This window comes from Cyrtonyx montezumae, unplaced genomic scaffold (genome assembly GCF_038088225.1).
Source record: "Cyrtonyx montezumae isolate F1298 unplaced genomic scaffold, pur_monq_1.0 scaffold_196, whole genome shotgun sequence".
Classification (NCBI taxonomy): Eukaryota; Metazoa; Chordata; class Aves; order Galliformes; family Odontophoridae; genus Cyrtonyx; species Cyrtonyx montezumae.
In genome coordinates, this window is record NW_027071932.1 from 1 (window position 1) to 18,377 (window position 18,377).

Here is an 18,377-nt window from a genome sequence, read left to right on the forward strand (position 1 = left end):
ACGACGCGCAGCAGAAGTCCGTAAGTTGTGCCCCCCCCCCCCCCCCCCGGGTTAACACCGCTGCGTGGAACAGAGGGATCCATCGGGCACCGCTCCCGGGAGGGATAAGTGCCCCCCACTCACCCACCCCACGGCTGAAGGACGTGGGTCGGGCAGCGGATCCCCTGCAGGGAACCCCGAACAGGAGGGGCTCCGCTGAGAGCCTCCGTCGTCCCAGGACGTGGAGCTGCTCCGCTTCTCGCTGCTCCTCATCCAGTCGTGGCTGAGCCCCGTGCAGCACCTGAGCAAAGTGTTCACCAACAATTTGGTTTTCGGCACCTCGGACAGAGTGCTCGAGAAGCTGAAGGACCTGGAGGAGGGCATCCTCGCCCTGATGAGGGTAGGTGCCGCCCCCCCGCACCGCGCGGAGGTGTTCTGCTCTTTGGGGCCGTGGGGTGTCCCCACCCTGGGACGTGGGGACGTGGGCACAGTGGGGGTGGGGGACCTTGGACTCCCTCCGACCTTCACAGCTCTGTGATGAATTTTTGCTTTGTGATTTGGAATGACGCTGCTCATGGTCGGGATCCTTTCACGGCCAGAGGCACACGGCCGTGCCCCGCGAGCCCGGACCTCTGTCTGTACCTACAGACCCTAAATAACCCGAAAAGCAAACTCGCCCCCCAACCTGACGCTTCTGTCCAGAAAAGTCGAGCTGCCCCATCCCTGGAGGGCCCCCAAAAACCACAAAGCGGGGTCTGGGCAGCCTGAGCTGGGGGGGGGCATCCAGCACGAGGCAGCGGGTGGGACTGGGGGGCTGTGAGGTCCCCTCCATCCCAACCACACCGTGATCCCACGGTTCTATGATCTCTGAGGTCCCCTCCATCCCAACCTCGCTGCGATCCCATAGATCTGTGACCCCTAAGGTCCCCTCCATCCCAACCTCGCTGCGATCCCATAGATCTGTGACCCCTAAGGTCCCCTCCATCCCAACCTCGCTGCGATCCCATAGATCTGTGACCCCCTAAGGTCCCCTCCATCCCAACCTCGCTGCGATCCCATGCCGCTCCAGCTGCAGCTCTGCGTGCAGCACCACATCCAGATGCTGCCGGACAAATCCTTTTGATACGAGCACGAGATCCGAACGCAGAACATCCCCAGCCCTTCCACCACATCCCCGGGCCCCACACGGCTCCGCGCAGCTCACAGCCCCGGGATGCCCGGGGATGGGTGGGAGCTGTGCTCAGTGCAAAACGAGAGCACAGAGAGCGTCGCTGTGCCAAGCACGCGCCGCTCGGCCCTCCGGTCCCGCAGGAGCTGGACGAGCGCAGCCCGCGGGGCACGCCGCTGCTCAGACCCACGTACGACAAATTCGACATCCACCTGCGCAACGAGGACGCCCTGCTGAAGAACTACGCGCTGCTGTCCTGCTTCAAGAAGGACCTGCACAAAGTGGAGACCTACCTGAAGGTGATGAAGTGCCGGCGCTTCGGGGAGAGCAACTGCGCCATCTGAGCGCCGCGACGGCAGCACGCCCCGTCCCAAAACGCCGCAATAAAACCCCACTTCGCTCGGCCCTGCCCGCCGTGTGCTGCCTGCGGGTGGGGGAGGGGAGGGGGGGGGGAGGAGCAGAGGGAGGGGGAGGAGGAAGAAGAGAGGGGGAGGAGGGGGAGGAGGAGGAGGAGGAGGAAAAAGAGGAGGAGGAGGAGGAGAGAGGAGGAGAGAAGAGAGGAGGAGGAGAAAGAGGAGGAGGAGGAGGAAGAAGAGAGGGGGAGGAGGAGGAGAAAGAGGAGGAGGAGAGGAGGAGAAAGAGAAGGAGGAGGAGAAAGAGAAGGAGGAGGAGAAAGAGGAGGAGGAGGAGGAGAGGAGGAGAAAGAGAAGGGGGAGGAGGAAGAAGAGAGGGGGAGGAGGAGGAGGAGGAGGAGGAGGAGGAAAAAGAGGAGGCGGAGGAGGAGAGGAGGAGAAAGAGGAGGAGGAGGAGGAAGAAGAGAGGGGGAGGAGGGGGAGGAGGAGGAAAAAGAGGAGGAGGAGGAGGAGAGGAGGAGAAAGAGAAGGAGGAGGAGAAAGAGGAGGAGGAGGAGGAAGAAGAGAGGGGGAGGAGGAGGAGAAAGAGGAGGAGGAGAACGAGAGGAGGAGAAAGAGAAGGGGGAGGAGGAAGAAGAGAGGGGGGAGGAGGAGGAGAAAGAGGAGGAGGAGGGGAAGGAGGAGAGAGGAGGAGTGTAGGAGGGCCCGGGGATGGCAGAGGTGTTGGAGGGGCCGGGTGCCCATGGGGAGCGCTCGGGCGCTGTTGGTGTGGGGGCTGCAGCCGAAGCCAGACCTGGAGGTGGGGCTGGGGGTGGGGCCGGGGCATGGGGCTGGGGCATGGGGCTGGGGGCATGGGGCCGGAGCATGGGGCTGGGGGTGGGGCCGGAGCATGGGGCCGGGGCTGGGGGTTTTGGGATTGGCGCCTGGGGATGGGGATGGAGGATGGGGATCGGGGCCAGGGCCTATGGTTGGGGTCTGGGCTTGGGGCCTAAGGGCTGGGAATGGGATTGGGGTTGGGGTTGAGGCCCTACACCTGGGGCTGGGATTGGGGTTTGGGGCCTGGGGATGGGGTTGGGGTGTGGGAAGGGGGTCGGGGGCCGGGCCTGTGGATGCTGGACCCGGAATTGAGGGCTGGGGCCGGGATGGGGGTCGGGCCTTAAGGGGGAGCTTAGGGGCTGCAGGTGGGCTGGGGAGAAGGGCCAGGACCTCCTTCGGGGCCCCCCTGGGGCTGAGGAGTGGGGCCCCGGCCCCTGAGCTGCCTTCCTCCCCGGGATCCATCCCTGCCGCGGGTGGGGCTGCGGACGCAGACGTTTCGCAGCGCTTTCGGCCCTGCGGTCCATCCCGGATTCGGAGCCCGGGAGCGGATGCCGGATCCTCATCGTCAGCCTGAACCTTCTGGTCCCGTGCAGAGAACACAGAGAAAGCGGCGGAGTCCACGAGGCAGTGGCGAGCACCCCCCCCTCTGAGCCCCGGAATTAGGAGTAATTAACGCGGCGGACCCTCCAGCTCCGTCCTCCCCCACCCTCGATCCGCAGCGCCGACGGAGCGGGGGATGGGAGCGGTGTCGGTACCGCACTCCGTGCGCCGCGTTTCAGACGGTGGCACCGTGTCCGTGGGGTACGACCGCGGCCCGGAGGAGCCCACGGGGTCGCTGGCAGGACAGGAACCGGAGGGGCTCGTGCAGGTAACTCGTGGACGTGGGAATGGCAGGAGCTGAAGCGGAGCGATGTTTCGTTAAGGGCTGAATTCAGCGTCAGTCTGGAAACGCGCGCCATAAACTTCACCCGAGCCCGGGGAAGGAGCGCTGAACGGCGGCCTGCGCGATGCTCAGGGCTGTGAGCGCGCCCCCCAACGTTGGCCGTGGGTCCACGTGGCCGATGTCATCCTGCGTGGGTCCGGAGCGCGGTGCTGAGCGGCGCCGGTGCCGTCCCGCACCCACCGCGAGGGCCGCGCTCCGCTCGGGGCAGCTCAGCGCACAGCGGACGTGGGGCAGCCCCACAGAGGGGCAGGGGAAGGGTCTGGGGGCTGCGGAGCTGCGGGGAGGAGGGGGTGAGCGCTGCTCCACTCCTGCATCTGAACGGCGCGCGGGGACGAGGGGACGCGGCCCCGGGTACGGTCAGCGCGGGGGATCGGGAGACTCCGGACGGGAGGGGGTCGATCTGCGCTGCGTGGGGCTCTGCGGGGATGTGGGGCGGTCCCTGGGGGTGTTCAGAACCCTTCGGGTGCTCAGCGGAGGAAACGGGGGTCGGGGCCGTGGGGTCGGGGCCGTGGGGCACAGAAGGACAGAACCGCCCCAGTGGCCCCAATGCCACCCCCGGGAACCGTGGGGTGCGGGGATGCCTATATCAGCCCGAGCCTTGCACACACCTGAGCCCTGCTCACACCTGCACACACCTGAGCCCTGCTCACACCTGCTCACACCTGAGCCCTGCACGCACCTGCTCACACCTGAGCCCTGCTCACACCTGCACGCACCTGAGCCCTGCTCACACCTGCACACACCTGAGCCCTGCTCACACCTGCACACACACACACCTGAGCCCCGTGAGGCCGCAGCCCTCCAGCCATGGCAGCAGCACAGCTCCGCCCCGGCCCCGCGGCGTGCTCTCCCCACTGGGGACACGGCGCTGAGAAGCCCCACAGAGGAGCCCGCCACGCCGCGTGCCCAGCAGGCGACCCCTTTATTTCTGCGCTGGCTTTTGGGGGGGGGGTCACTCCTCCAAACGCGCACCCCAGAAAGAGAAACCCATACACGTTTATCGGTGCAGCGCGTGGGTATTCGCGCCACGGAGGGCGCTCCCCCCGGGGTCGGCGCCGCCCGTTCCTGCGGCCGCTGTCAGTCCGTGGGGCGGGGGGGCGGGGGGGCGGGGCCTTCCTTATCTCCGAGCTGATCCGGTCCACTTCTGCCCCCCCCGTCTCTCGGTTTGCTCTCCGTGCCGCACGGGTGAGCCAGGAGCGGCCCGACGTGGGCGCCCCGCGCCGTGTACCCCCAAACGCTCCCGGCCCCGAGCGCCGCTCCCCTCCGCACCCACGGCCGCAGAGCTCGAGGCCGTGACGGCGCGCAGCTGCCCCCGCTGGGACGTCCGAGCGACATTTGTCCTCCGGAGGAGCGGTGACACGCGGGCGCGGCTGCCCCGCGTGGGGGGGTCACGCGTGTGGCGCAGAGCGGAGTGCTCAGCAGCGGCACCGCCGGCGGCACTTCGGCATCGCGGCTCTGCCGAGCTCCGGGACCCCGCGCGGCCGCCCCCCCTCCCTCGTTCACTCACTCACTCGTTCACTCATTCATTCCCTCGTTCACTCATTCATTCATTCCCTCCATCACTCACTCACTCACTCACTCGTTCATTCACTCGTTCACTCACTCATTCCCTCCCTCCCTCGTTCACTCATCCATTCATTCATTCACTCGTTCACTCGTTCATTCCCCTCCATCACTCATTCATTCACTCACTCTCTCCCTCCCGCCCTCGCTCATTCGCTCATTCATTAATTCATCCATTCGCTCATTCATTAATTCATCCATTTGCTCATTCATTAATTCATGCATTCACTCATTCATTTATTCACTCATTCATTCCCTCCCCCTCCCCCCCCTCACGCAGCCCCACACGCGCACAGCGGCTCCGTTCATTCCCTTTATTCCCTTTATTCCGTTCATTCCCTTTATTCCCTTTATTCCGTTCATTCCGTTTATTCCGATAATTCCCCGCCCCCACCCCGCGCGCTGCGAGGGGGGCGTGGCTTCCCGCCAGACTCCGCCCACCTGCGCGATGACGTCACGGGGAGGCGGGGCGCGCGGCTGCCACTTCCGGTTTCCCGGGCGGGGGGCGCAGGCGGTGAGCGGCAGTGGGGGGGGGGGGGGAGGGGGCCGAGGCCACGTGATCTGTGGGTCCCGCGCGTGACGTGGGTCCGGGGCGCTCAGTGCCGCCGTGCCCAGCGGGGACGGACCCGTAGTGCGTGGGGCTGTGGCGTGGGGCGGTGTGGGGCAGCGTGGGGCGGCGTTGCGCTTCGGGTCTGCGTGGAAAGTGCTGCGGAACAGCGCTGAGTGCGGAAGGGGCGAACGGAGCTGAGGAACCGCAGCTGTGAACTGTGTGGGGTCTGCGTGGGGTTTTGTGGGGCTCCGTGGGGTCTGCGTGGGGTTTTTGGGGCTCTATGTAGGGCTGCGTGGGGTTTTGTGGGGCTCTGTGATGGGGCTCCGTGGGGCTCTATGGGGACTCCGTGGGGTTTTGTGGGGCTCTGTGATGGGGACTCCGTGGGGTTTTGTGGGGCTCTCTGTGGGCTGCGTGGGTCTCCCGTGGGTTTCCCGTTCCGTGCGGGCAGTGGCTCAGTGGGGAATGAGCGCTTCCGGTCGGCGCTGAATCACCGCCCCCTCCCCTCCCCCACGCGTCCCGCCCCCGCCCCGCCCCCACCCGTGTCTCCCCCCCGCGTGTCTGTGGGGTCGGGGATCCCCGCTCTATGGGGCAGCGTTGGGGCGCTGCAGTTCCGCCCCACAGCGCTGTGCGAGCGGCCCTAAAATCGGCCCCGGCCGTGACCCCATAGCGCTGCTGTGGGGTGGGGACATCGGGGGCAGTGGGATATGGGGTCCTTGGGATGTTGGGGGTCATGGGGACATTGGGGGTGTGGGGCTGCGCTTCGGGGTTCTGCCCTGGGGTTCAGAGCTCCTCCTGGGGGTCGGGGTCGGGGTGTGGGGTCGGGGGTCGGGGTGTGGGGTCGGGGTTGGGGTGTGGGGTGGGTCCCCGTTGCTCTGCGCCCCCCGCGGGCGCTCTGTGGGGTTCCCGTACCCCCAGCGATGGGGCGCCTCCCTCCCCCAACCCCACGTGTCCCGCAGGTGTCACGTGACCGTGGGAGCGGCGCTGCAGCCGAAATGCATTCGGGCGCCCGCGGTGATCCCAAAGCCGCCATCCAGGTGAGCCCGGCGGCGTGCAGGGCGGCGTGCAAGGCAGTGTGCAAGGCAAGGCGTTGTGCAGGGCGGCGTGCAAGGCGGTGTGCAAGATGGTGTGCAAGGCGGTGTGCAAGGCAAGGTGGCGTGCAGGGCGGTGTGCAAGGTGGTGTGCAAGGCAAGGCAGTGTGCAAGGCGGTGTGCAAGGTGGCGTGCAAGGCGGCGTGCAAGGCGGCGTGCAAGGCGGTGTGCAAGGTGGCGTGCAAGGCGGTGTGCAAGGCGGTGCCACGTGCGCTGGTGTGCAATGTGCCATGTGCACTCTGCTCTGTTTGCACTTTGGGACCCCCACTGCTTGCACCGCACTGCCCCACTGCTGCCCCACTGCTCACAGCCCCACTGCTGCCCCACTGCTGCCCCATTGCATCCCCACTGCTGCCCCACTGCTGCCCCACTGCTCACAGCCCCACTGCAGCCCCACTGCTGCCCCATTGCATCCCCACTGCTGCCCCACTGCTGCCCCACTGCTCACAGCCCCACTGCTGCCCCATTGCGTCCCCACTGCTCACAGCCCCACTGCTGCCCCATTGTGTCCCACTGCGTCCCCACTGCTGCCCCACTGCTCACAGCCCCACTGCTGCCCCACTGCTGCCCCTCCTCCCTCCGCTCTCCTTTCCCCCTTTCCGCCCCACCGCGTGCGTCGCGCTCTCGCTGCTCGTGGCCCCGTTCCTCGTGCCCCCCCCGCCGCCTCACGGCTGCGTTTCCGGCGCTGACCGCGCGTGGGCGCTGTGTCCACGCAGGGCCGCGTGGTGCGCTCCATCAAAGCGCTGCAGGAGCGCCACGCGCGTTCGGACGCGGCCGTGCGCAGTGGGGACGCGGACGCGGAGGCGCTGTGCTGCGCTTTGGAGGCCGCGTTCGTGCACGGACTGCGGGAGCGCTGCGTGGGCCCCGCGCGGGGCGGTGCCGCGGGTGGGCGGCGGCCGCTGCCACAGCCCTCGTTCTGGGAGCTGCTCAAGGGCGTCACGCACAGGTGGGGGGGGTTATGGGGCAGGGGGGCGCGGGCCGTGTGGGGTGCGTGGGGTATGTGGGGTGGGGCGGATGTGGATATGGGGTGGGTGGGGCGTGGGGTTTTGGGTGTGGGGCGGGAGGTGCGTGGGGTGGCGCAGGCGCGGGGCAGCTGTGCTGTGTGCACCCCCCGTGCCCCAATGAAACCCCATCCGCAGTGGGTTCTGGGATCCCCCGGTGGGCAGTGGGGGGGTGGGGGCGGTGCCCCATAGTGACCCTATAGAGCCCCATAGAGACAGGAGGGAGGACAGGGCAACCCATAGCGACCCTATAGAGCACCATAGTGACCCCATAGAGGCCCATATAGACCCCATAGTGCCACAGAGACCCTATAGAGCTCAATAGAGGCCCATAAAGGCCCCATAGAGGCCTCATGTATCCCCCATAGAGCCATGTAGAGCCCCACAGAGACCCCATAGACCCCCATAGGGACCCCATAGTGCCACAAAGAGACCCCATAGAGCCACATAGAGGCCCCATAGAGCCACATAGCAGCCCATATGGACCCCATAGATCCCAACAGAGACCCCATAGAGACCCATACAGCCATAGAGACCCATACAGACCCCATAGTCCCCCATAGTGCCACAGAGACCCTATAGAGCCACGTAGACACCCATTTAGACCCCATAGAGCCCCACAGAGACCCCATGTAGCCCCACAGAGCCATGGAGAGGCCCACAGAGACCCCATAGACCCCCATAGGGACCCCATACAGCCACATAAAGGCCCATCTAGACCCCATAGTCCCCCATAGTGCCACAGAGACCCCATAGAGCCACATAGAGGCCCCTAAGGGCCCCATCTAGACCCCATAGAAGCCCCATAGAGCCACAGAGCAGCCCATAGGGACCCCATACAGCCATAGAGACCCATCTAGACCCCATAGTGCCACATAGACACCCAGTAAGACCCCACAGAGGCCCCCTAGGGACCCACAGATCCCCACAGAGGCCCATTCGGCACAGCAGTGATTGAGGAGCTGCCATTCCCCTATAGCACCCCCGCCCCACAGCGGGGTCCCCCCACCTCACGCCCCCCTCTTCCCCTCCCCCCCCGCAGCGCGGTGGTCCAGGAGCTGGAGCAGCTGCCGTTTATCAGCACGGCCGTGGGGCGGTGCCGCGCGTGGCTCCGCCTGGCGCTGAACGACGCGGTGCTGCCGTGCTATGTGGGGCTGCTGCTGCGCGACCCCGCGCTGCCCCACTTCTACCGCCCCACGGCGCTGCTGTTGGACGCGGACGCGGGCGAAGTGCTGCTGAGTTTCCTGCGGGGTCTGACGGCGCTGCGCTTCTGCCTGTCCTACAAATCCGCCGTGCTCAACGAGTGGACCCCCGCCCCACTGGCGCTGTCGGGGCTGTGCCCCCATCCCGAGGGCTCCGAAGTGTGGGGCGAAGCGGCGCCGCGCGACGGGGCCCATGTGGGAGCAGTGGGGCGCGGAGCCGAGCCGGCATCGTCCTCGCGGAGCCCCGATGCTTTGGGGTCGGCGCTGCCGTCCTGCGGCCCCACACGCTGCAGCGAGGCACCGCCCCATAACTCCAAGCTGGGCAGAGCTGCAGAGCCCGACCCCAAACTGGACCCCGACCCGGAGCCCGACCCGGATGCATCGCTGCAGCAGTGAGTGCCCCTCCCCCGACCCCCCGCAGCCCCATATCCCTCTGCCCCATATCCCACAGCTCCTCAACCTGGCACAGCGGCTCCACCGCCTCCCAGACCTCTACGGGGCTCTGTGGGGTCACTAAAGGGTCTGTGGGGTCACTGTGTCGCTCTGTGGGGCTCCATAGGGTCTCTGTGGGTTGACCTGTTCTCCTGTTGCTATGGGGCTCCATAGGGTCTCTGGGGTCAGTGGGTCACATTGGGGTCACTGTGTCTCTCTGTGGGGCTCTGTGGGGTCGCTGTGTCTCTCTGTGGGGCTCTATGGGGTCTGTGGGGTCACTGTGTCTCTCTGTGGGGTCTATGGGGTCACTGTGTCTCTCTGTGGGGCTCTATGGGGTCACTGTGTCTCTCTGTGGGGTCTATGGGGTCACTGTGTCTCTCTGTGGGGCTCTGTGGGGTCGCTGTGTCTCTCTGTGGGGCTCTATGGGGTCTGTGGGGTCACTGTGTCTCTCTGTGGGGCTCTGTGGGGTCACTGTGTCTCTCTGTGGGGTCTATGGGGTCACTGTGTCTCTCCGTGGGGCTCTATGGGGCGCTGTGGGTCCCGCTCACTTTTTGCAGAGTGCTGTTGGAGTTCCGCAGAGCGGAGCTGAGCTCCGTGACCCCATTGGAGCGGTTCTGCCCCACTGCGCTGCCCCCCAAGGACGACCCCCGGGAGCAGGACGGCATCCCCGCCCCACAGCGCGCGGCAGTGGGGCAGGAAGGCACTGCGGTGCCCAGCCCTACAGCCCACGGCCTCTGCACCCCACTGCTGGGCGGACAGGTACGCGTCAGCGCCCCACATCTGCTCCCCGTGCCCCACATCTGCTCCCCACACCCCATAACGTTTCCATCGCCGTCCCAGGGCAGCAGCAGTTGGATCTCAGAGGACGATTTCTACCGCCCCTCGTTGGGGGGCGGCGATGGGGCCCCACCCCACAGCTCCGTTCCCAATGGGGTCGGGGTCACCGCGCTCAGCGCCGCGCAGCACCGCCACGGGGGTGAGCGCGCCCCACGGCGGCACCGCGGGTCCTGTGGGGCGGGGGGTGTGGGGGGTGCAGGGGGTGTGGGGTGCCCCCAGATCCCATATTCCCCCCTGGATCCTTTGTTCCCTGGGATCCCCGTCCCATATTCCATCAGGGTTTGCTCCCCACCCCACATCCCCCCCAGATCCCCTGTGCCCCCAGACCCTGTATCCCCCCCGGATCCCCTATCCCGGGACCCCCCCCCCCCGGATCCCCTATCCCCGGGACCCCCCCCCCGCCCCCTATTACTATCCCCCGGACCCCGCCCCATATTCCGTCGGGTTTCGCTCCCCCCCCATCCGCAGATCCGCCATTCTCTGAGGAGGATGATGAGGATGAAGGCCGCGATCCGTCCGCTCCGCTCCGCTCCGGGAGCTCAGCGCTGCACCGCACGGACCCCGCGGCGGATGGGGACCCGTCCGTGGGCGGGGTCCCGCTGCCCCACGCGGAACCCGACGCGGTTCAGGAGTCGCTGCTGTTCGCGGCCGTGGGCTCCGCGTGGCGCCCCTTCATCTTCTCCCTCTCCCCGCGGACCCTGAAGCGCTTCCACGTGCGCGACGGCCGCAAAGTGCTGCGCGACAGCGTGAGCGTGGACAGCCTGCGCGACGTGGTCCCCGCGTGGGGGCTGGGCGGCCCCGCGTGCTTCGTGCTCGTCACTTCCGGGGCGGCGCTGCGGCTGCGGGCGCGGAGCGCGCGGGAGGCGGCGCAGTGGAGGACCGCGCTGCGGGGGGCGCTGCGCTCCGTGCTGGACGCGGCCGAGGGCGCTCTGGCGCTGCGCGGAGCATCGGACGCGCGCTGCGCGGCGCTGCTGAGCGCCGCCGGAAGAGACGCGTTCCTGCTGCGCTTCCTCGTGCGCGTCCCCGCGGAGCGCGGGCTGGGCGGGCAGGGCTTCCGCTGCGCGGGTACGGAGCGCGGGCACGGCGGGGCGGGCAGAGCCCCCGTGGGGTGCTGCCCCATTGATGCCGTGGGGCTGAGCACCGGGCCCTGCAGTGCTGCCCCCGCCCCACGGTGACAGTGGGGTCTGTGCCCCCACCCCACGGTGGCAGTAGGGTCTGTGTCCCCGCCCCACGGTGACAGTGGGGTCTGTGCCCCCGCCCCACGGTGGCAGTGGGGTCTGTGCCCCCGCCCCACGGTGACAGTGGGGTCTGTGCCCCCGCCCCACGGTGGCAGTGGGGTCTGTGTCCCCGCCCCACGGTGGCAGTGGGGTCTGTGCCCCCGCCCCACGGTGGCAGTGGGGTCTGTGTGTCCCCGCCCCACGGTGGCAGTGGGGTCTGTGTCCCCGCCCCACGGTGGCAGTGGGGTCTGTGTGTCCCCGCCCCACGGTGGCAGTGGGGTCTGTGTCCCCGCCCCACGGTGGCAGTGGGGTCTGTGTCCCCCCGCCCCACGGTGGCAGTGGGGTCTGTGTCCCCGCCCCACGGTGGCAGTGGGGTCTGTGCCCCCGCCCCACGGTGACAGTGGGGTCTGTGCCCCCGCCCCACGGTGGCAGTGGGGTCTGTGTCCCCGCCCCACGGTGGCAGTGGGGTCTGTGCCCCCGCCCCACGGTGGCAGTGGGGTCTGTGTGTCCCCGCCCCACGGTGGCAGTGGGGTCTGTGTCCCCGCCCCACGGTGGCAGTGGGGTCTGTGTGTCCCCGCCCCACGGTGGCAGTGGGGTCTGTGTCCCCGCCCCACGGTGGCAGTGGGGTCTGTGTCCCCCCGCCCCACGGTGGCAGTGGGGTCTGTGTCCCCGCCCCACGGTGGCAGTGGGGTCTGTGCCCCCGCCCCACGGTGGCAGTGGGGTCTGTGTCCCCGCCCCACGGTGGCAGTGGGGTCTGTGTCCCCCCGCCCACCCCCTCTCCCGTTTCCCCCCTCCTCTCCCGGAGCTCCGATTTTTCCCCACGGATGGAACTGAACCTCCGCTTTTCTCCCCCTTTTTCTCCCCCCCGCTGCACGTTCCCCTTCACTTTCCCCCCACATTTCCCCCCACATTTCCCCCCATTTCCCGTCCCCCCACTTCCCCCCACGCCGCGGCCCTTCCCCCGCCAGCAGTGGGAGGGGTCAGGCCGAGCCCCGCCCCCGTTCCCCATTTCTCTGCTCTGTTTTTGGGTGCCCGGCGCCCATTGGGACGGAGCGGTTTTGGGGTCGCTGCTGCGATGTCCCTAAAGAAGGGGTGGAGGATAAAGAGGCGCTTTAAAGTCACGGGGTCATGGGGTGGTGCAGTGTGGAGGGGACCCCAAAGTTCCTCGGCCCGTGGGGATGGCCACGATGGGGACCCTAAGGACGGTGGAGCCATGGGGTCACGGCGGGGCCGGGTTGGGGGGACCGTAAAGATCACAGAACTGTGGGATCGCGGCAGGGGGGGTTCAGTGGGGTGGGTTGGGTTTGTTGAGTTGGAATGGGTTCAGTGGGGCCAGGCTCTGTAGGGTCAGGCTCAGTGGGGCCAGGCTCAGTGGGGCTGGGTTGAGTAGGGTCGGGCTCAGTGGGGTCGGGCTCAGTGGGGTCGGGCTCAGTGGGGCCGGGCTCTGTAGGGTCGGGCTCTGTAGGGTCGGGCTCTGTAGGGTCGGGCTCGGTGGGGCTGGGCTCAGTGGGGTCGGGCTCAGTGGGGCCGGGCTCTGTAGGGTCGGGCTCTGTAGGGCCGGGCTCAGTGAGGCCGGGCTCAGTGGGGTCGGGCTCTGTAGGGTAGGGCTTGGTGGGGCTGGGCTCAGTGGGTTTGGGCTCGGTGGGGTCGGGCTCAGTGGGGTTGGGCTCTGTAGGGTCGGGCTCAGTGGGGTCGGGCTCAGTGGGGTCGGGCTCAGTGGGCCCTGGCTCAGTGGGGCCGGGCTCTGTAGGGCCGGGCTCAGTGGGGTCGGGTTCAATGGGGTCGGGCTCTGTAGGGCCGGGCTCTGTAGTGTCGGGCTCAGTGGGGCCGGGCTCTGTAGGGTCGGGCTCAGTGGGGCCGGGCTCTGTAGGGCCGGGCTCAGTGGGGCCGGGCTCAGTGGGGCCGGGTTGGAAGGGGCCTCGGGGGTCGCTGCTGCATCGCAGTGGATGGGATCGCGTTGGGAGAGACCTTAAGGAGCCCCTTAGTGGGGGGGCTGAGGAAGGGGCGCGGTGCCGGGTGTGTGCCGCCGGGTGACCCCCAGCCCCATTCCCCGCCCCACATCCCCCCCAGCTCCGCTCTGCCCCTCAGGCTGCTCCAGGCGGATCGGGCTCTCCTTCTCCAAACCCGAACTGTGCTCCTACTCCGGGCTGCACTACTGCGACCGCTGCCACCGCGGGGACCGCAGCATCATCCCCTCGCGGCTGCTGCACAACTGGGACCTGAGCGAGAGGGGGGTGAGGGGGCGGAGCCGCGTGGGGGGCGGAGCCGCGTGGGGGGCGGCCCAGGGGTCCCCACGCGTGACCCTCCCCCCCCGCTGCCGTAGGTTTGCCGCCGGGCGCTGCGGTTCCTCGCGCTGATCCGGGAGCAGCCGCTCATCGACCTCAGCGCGGTCAACGAGAGCCTCTACGGCCACGCGGGACAAATGCGGCGCGTCCTCCGGCGCCGCGTGGAACTGCAGCTGCTGGGGGAGCGGCTCAGGGCGTGTCCCACCGCGCCCACGGACGGGCTGAGCCGGCGGTGAGCGGACCCACGGGGGGTGGGTGGGGTTGGGAGGGGCCTCAAAGATCGCGGACCCACGGGGGTCGCGGCACGGTTGGGTTGGGAGGGACATAGGGGTCACGGACCCACGGAGGTCCGTCGTCCCCCCGCCCCCCACGGCGCGTGTCCCCCCCCACCCCGCGCTGTTTCTGCGCCGGGGGCCGTTCCCGTGGGGCGGATCTCCCCCCACGGAGGCGGTTCCCGGACGGGGAACAACGGCTGAGATATCGCTTTCCCCGCCGGATTTTCCCCCCGTGGATTTTCAGGGCGGGACGTGGGGCGCTGCTCCGCGTGGGGTCGGGTTCACGCGCACGCGGAGCCTTCATCCCCAGCCCTCCCTCACCCCGAGTGCTCCTCCTCCTCCTCCGCAGCCTCCAGCGCAGGGATTACCTCCTCGAGTGCCCCCACCGCTACAGCGTGGCCGACCTGCAGCAGGTGCGCGCGTGGCCGTGTGTGGCCGTGTGCTTGTGTCGTTGTGTCGTTGTGTGCTTGTGTCGTTGTGTCGTTGTGTGCTTGTGTCGTGTGCTTGTGTCGTTGTGTTGTTGTGTCGTCGTGTTGTTGTGTCGTTATGTGGTTGTGTGCTTGTGTCATTGTGTGCTTGCGTCGTTGTGTCGTTGTGTGCTTGTGTCGTGTCATTGTGTCGTTGTGTTGTTGTGTCGTTGTGTCGTTGTGCTGTGCTGTTCTGTGTTGCCGTATTGTGCTGTGCTGTGTTGTGTTGTTGTGTTGCCATTCTGTGCCGCACTGTGTTGTGTTGCTGTCGTGTTGCCATGCTGCGCCGTGCCGTGTTGTGGTGTTGTGGTGTTGTACTGTGCTGTGTTGTGTTGTTGTGTTGTTGTGTTGTGTTGTTGTGTTGTGTTGCTGTGCTGTGGGGTTGGAGTGGGGGGGTGGAGCTGAGTGAGGTGGGGCCGTGGGGTGGGGAGGGCGGAGTTGTGGGGTTGGGTTTGGTGGGAGGGGCTGAGTGGGGCTGGAGCGGGTGGGAATGGGGCAGGGATGGGGGCGTCGTGTGTGACCCCATGGGGTGTGACCCCACGTGCCCCGCCCCACGTGCCCTGCCCCACATGCCCCGCCCCACGTGCCCCGCCCCACACGCTGTGCCCCACAGATCGGGGGCGGTTCCTTTGAGGCGCTGCTGCTCCGTGGGATCCGCTTCGCATCGCTCCACATCCACCGCTGCGCTCTGTGCTCTCAGCGCAGCTCCGTCTGCGCCGCCCCCACCGCCATCGGCCCCACCCACAGCGACAGCGCGGCCAGGTGGGCACGGCCACGAGTGGGCACGGCCACGAGTGGGCACCGCCACGGGTGGGCACCGCCACGAGTGGGCACCGCCACGGGTGGGCACGGCCACGAGTGGGCACCGCCACGAGTGGGCACGGCCACGGGGGGCACGGCCACGGGTGGGCACCGCCACGAGTGGGCACGGCCACGGGGGGCACGGCCACGGGTGGGCACCGCCACGGGTGGGCACTGCCACGGGGGGTGTGGGCAGCACCGGGCTCAGCTGTGCCCCCCGTGCCCGGATTTGGGGTCCGCCCCTCCCCCACAGCTCCGGCCCCGCTTTGTCCTCAGGTGCAGTGAGTGCGGATCTCTTCTCCATCGGCGCTGCCGATCCCAAACCGCGTTCTGCCCACACTGCGAGCAGCGGCAGCGGGAACGGGAGCGGGATCGGGATTGGGAACGGGATCGGGATCAGGAACAGGAACGGGATCAGGAACAGGATCGGGAACGGGATCGGGATTGGGAACGGGACCGGGAACGGGAACAGGATCGGGATCAGGATCGGGAACGGGAACGGGATCAGGATCGGGATTGGGAACGGGAACGGGAGCGGGAACGGGAACGGGATTGGGATCAGGATCGGGAACGGGAACGGGATCAGGATCGGGATTGGGAACGGGAACGGGATCGGGAACGGGAACGGGATTGGGATCAGGATCGGGAACGGGAACGGGATCAGGATCGGGATTGGGAACGGGAACGGGAGCGGGAACGGGAACGGGATTGGGATCAGGATCGGGAACGGGAACGGGATCAGGATCGGGATTGGGAACGGGAACGGGATCGGGAACGGGAACGGGATCAGGAACAGGATCGGGAACGGGATTGGGATTGGGAACGGGACCAGGAACGGGAACAGGATCGGGATCGGGATCAGGATTGGGAACGGGAACAGGATCAGGATCGGGATCGGAAACGGGACCGGGATCAGGAACAGGATCGGGAACGGGATCGGGAACAGGACCAGGAACAGGAACGGGAACAGGATCGGGAACATTAATGGGATTGGGAACGGGAACGGGATTGGGATCGCAATGGGGATCAGGACCGGGATTGGGAGGAAGAGGAGGAGGAGGGGGAGGAAGGCCGCCCCCGTAGAGCCGCTGTCCGCCCCAAAGGTGTCCCCGTGGGCCCCGATGTGGGGCAGAGGTGCACACTGAGCTGCGGCCCCATGGGGTCGGGACCCACACACACGGACGCTGTGACCCACGGGGGACGGATGAGTGGGGCGGATGTGGGGCTGAGATGGGGCTGTGGGGCAGAGGTGGTTCTGTGGGGCCAAGTTTGGGTCGTGGGGCGGAGCTCAGGTTATGGGGCGGAGCTGTGGTTATGGGGCAGATCTGTGGTTATGGGGCTGTGTTGGGGCTGTGGGGCTGCAGCCGTCCCCGGTGCCACCGCCGCACTGATGGGGGACGGTGCCATTGGGTTCGGTGTCCCCATCCCTTTGGGGTTCGGTGTCCCCATCCCTTTGGGGTTCAGTGTCCCCATCCCTTTGGGGTTTTGGTCTCTGCCCCCCAGGGGGGATTTGGGGGCAGGGGACGGTTCCTCCCCACATGTTGGGGTCAGATGTGCCATGAGGAGCTGTGGGGCGGTGCAGTGCCGCCCTTCGACCCCACTGCCATTGTCCCAATGCCCCCAGGGGACACGGGGGGGCTCCTGGAATGCACTATGGGGTCAGCTATGGGGCGGGCTATGGGGTCAGCTATGGGGCCAGGCTGCACAGCTGCTGCCGGGACTGCTCGGGCTCCTTTGGGTGCGGGGTTCAGGCAGAGGCAGTGGGTGACACCGTGGGGCCGTGGGGTTGTGGGGTTGTGGGGCCGTGGGGTTGTGGGGTTATGGGGCCATGGGGTTGTGGGGCCGTGGGGTTGTGGGGTTATGGGGCCGTGGGGTTGTGGGGCCGTGGGGTTATGGGGCCGTGGGGTTGTGGGGCCATGGGGTCGTGGGGTTATGGGGCCGTGGGGTTGTGGGGCAGTGGGGTTATGGGGCCGTGGGGTTGTGGGGCAGTGGGGTTATGGGGCCGTGGGGTTGTGGGGCCGTGGGGCTGTGGGGCCGTGGGGTTGTGGGGCCGTGGGGCTGTGGGGCCGTGGGGTTGTGGGGTTATGGGGCCGTGGGGTTGTGGGGCCGTGGGGCTGTGGGACCGTGGGGTTGTGGGGCCGTGGGGCTGTGGGGCCGTGGGGCTGTGGGGCCGTGGGGTTGTGGGGTTATGGGGCTGTGGGGCCGTGGGGCCGTGGGGCCGTGGGGCTGTGGGGCCGTGGGGCTGTGGGGCCGTTGTGCCTTTGGGGCGGAGCACTTCCGCCGCTCTTTCACCTTTCGGTCCTTCGGGGCCATAAAGATTTTATTTTCCTGTTCGTTGTGACAGTGATGGGGCGGATCCTTCCCCGACCCCACAGCTCCGCCCCACAGCTCCGCCCCACACTTCGGAGCCGCCCATGGGACCCCACGAGCGGACCGACCCCACGCGGCCCCCCCGGGGTCTCCTCCACGCATCGTCCGTCCCGCGCTTCCCCCCATCTATGGGTCTGAGGGCGACCCCATCTGCCCCACAGCTCCGCCCCATAGCGCCGCCCCATGCCCGGAATCGCCGTGGGACCCCTGGAAGGGTCGGACCCCATTGAGGTCCTTCACGCCGCGCCCCCCACGGCGCCGCCCCACATCCGGGGCCGCCATCGCACCCCACAGAGCGAGAAACCCCCCCGGGTTCGTCTCCCCCCACCCCACAGTGCCCCACAGACCCCAGAACCCACGCGCGAGGTGAGACCCGCGAGTGAACAAACCCCACTGCGGAAAAACCCCACAACCGACGTCCCCCGCCCCACGGCGACGGAGCTCCGCGAGGGGTCGGACCCCACTGAACCCCCCATGCTCCGCTCCCCCCCACCCCCCACGCGCGGCCGTGGGGCAGAGCCGCTCCCCACGCGGAGAAGCGCCGCGTCCCGTCCGCCCCATCGCACCCACGCGGGGCAGAGGAGGAAATGGGGCCGCGCCGGGACCGGCCCCACTGCGCCCTATAGGGCCGCCGTGGAGGGGGGCGGGACCCACGGCCACGCGCGTCCCGTCACGGAGCCGCCCCACGGGGACATGGGAACCGCACGGCCCCGGAGGAGCGGGTATGGGGCGGCCCCATATGGCGCTCTACGGCGGCGGTAATGGGGCGGCAGAGGGACACGGGGACCCCACGGCGCCCCATAACTTTGGGGTCGGGGTCCACATCCCGTTATGGGTTCAGTGACCCCATTCCCTTTGGGGTTTCCGTGTCCCCACCCCATAGCGGGGGGGAATTGCGCACTCCCCACATTTTGGGGTCGGACGCGCCGCGTGGGATCGGCGCTGTCCCCATTGCCACGGCCCCACAGTCCCTCAGGCGGCACTGGGGGTCCCGGGACCGCCCCCCGCGGTGTCTGTGCTATGGGGCCGC

The 18,377-nt window shown here is 68.1% G+C and overlaps 2 protein-coding genes across 2 annotated transcripts; both read left to right on the plus strand.

The window, feature by feature from the left end:
• Positions 1–5: 5 nt before the first annotated feature.
• Positions 6–1,501, plus strand: LOC136048179 (somatotropin; the record flags this gene model as incomplete). Its single annotated transcript, XM_065735663.1, has 3 exons — positions 6–20; positions 218–379; positions 1,291–1,501. Coding segments are annotated over 3 exons (378 nt in total), but the record flags the coding sequence as incomplete, so codon positions are not given.
• A 3,815-nt stretch (positions 1,502–5,316) lies between these two features.
• LOC136048180 (pleckstrin homology domain-containing family M member 1-like) lies at positions 5,317–16,122 on the plus strand. Its single transcript, XM_065735664.1, has 12 exons — positions 5,317–5,336; positions 6,329–6,406; positions 7,177–7,406; positions 8,504–9,055; positions 9,653–9,854; positions 9,936–10,071; positions 10,401–10,997; positions 13,238–13,383; positions 13,473–13,666; positions 14,059–14,122; positions 14,790–14,938; positions 15,231–16,122. Exons 2-12 carry the CDS (start codon positions 6,365–6,367, stop codon positions 16,120–16,122), a joined length of 3,204 nt encoding a protein of 1,067 aa, XP_065591736.1. The 5' UTR covers positions 5,317–5,336; positions 6,329–6,364.
• Positions 16,123–18,377: the final 2,255 nt, after the last annotated feature.

Coding starts and splice junctions, on each gene's coding strand:
- LOC136048180 (XM_065735664.1), top strand. CDS start 6,365: ATGCATTCGGGCGCCCGCGGTGATCCCAAAGCCGCCATCCAG. Junction 6,407..7,176: donor ATCCCAAAGCCGCCATCCAG/GTGAGCCCGGCG, acceptor GTGTCCACGCAG/GGCCGCGTGGTGCGCTCCAT. Junction 9,855..9,935: donor CCCCACTGCTGGGCGGACAG/GTACGCGTCAGC, acceptor TCGCCGTCCCAG/GGCAGCAGCAGTTGGATCTC.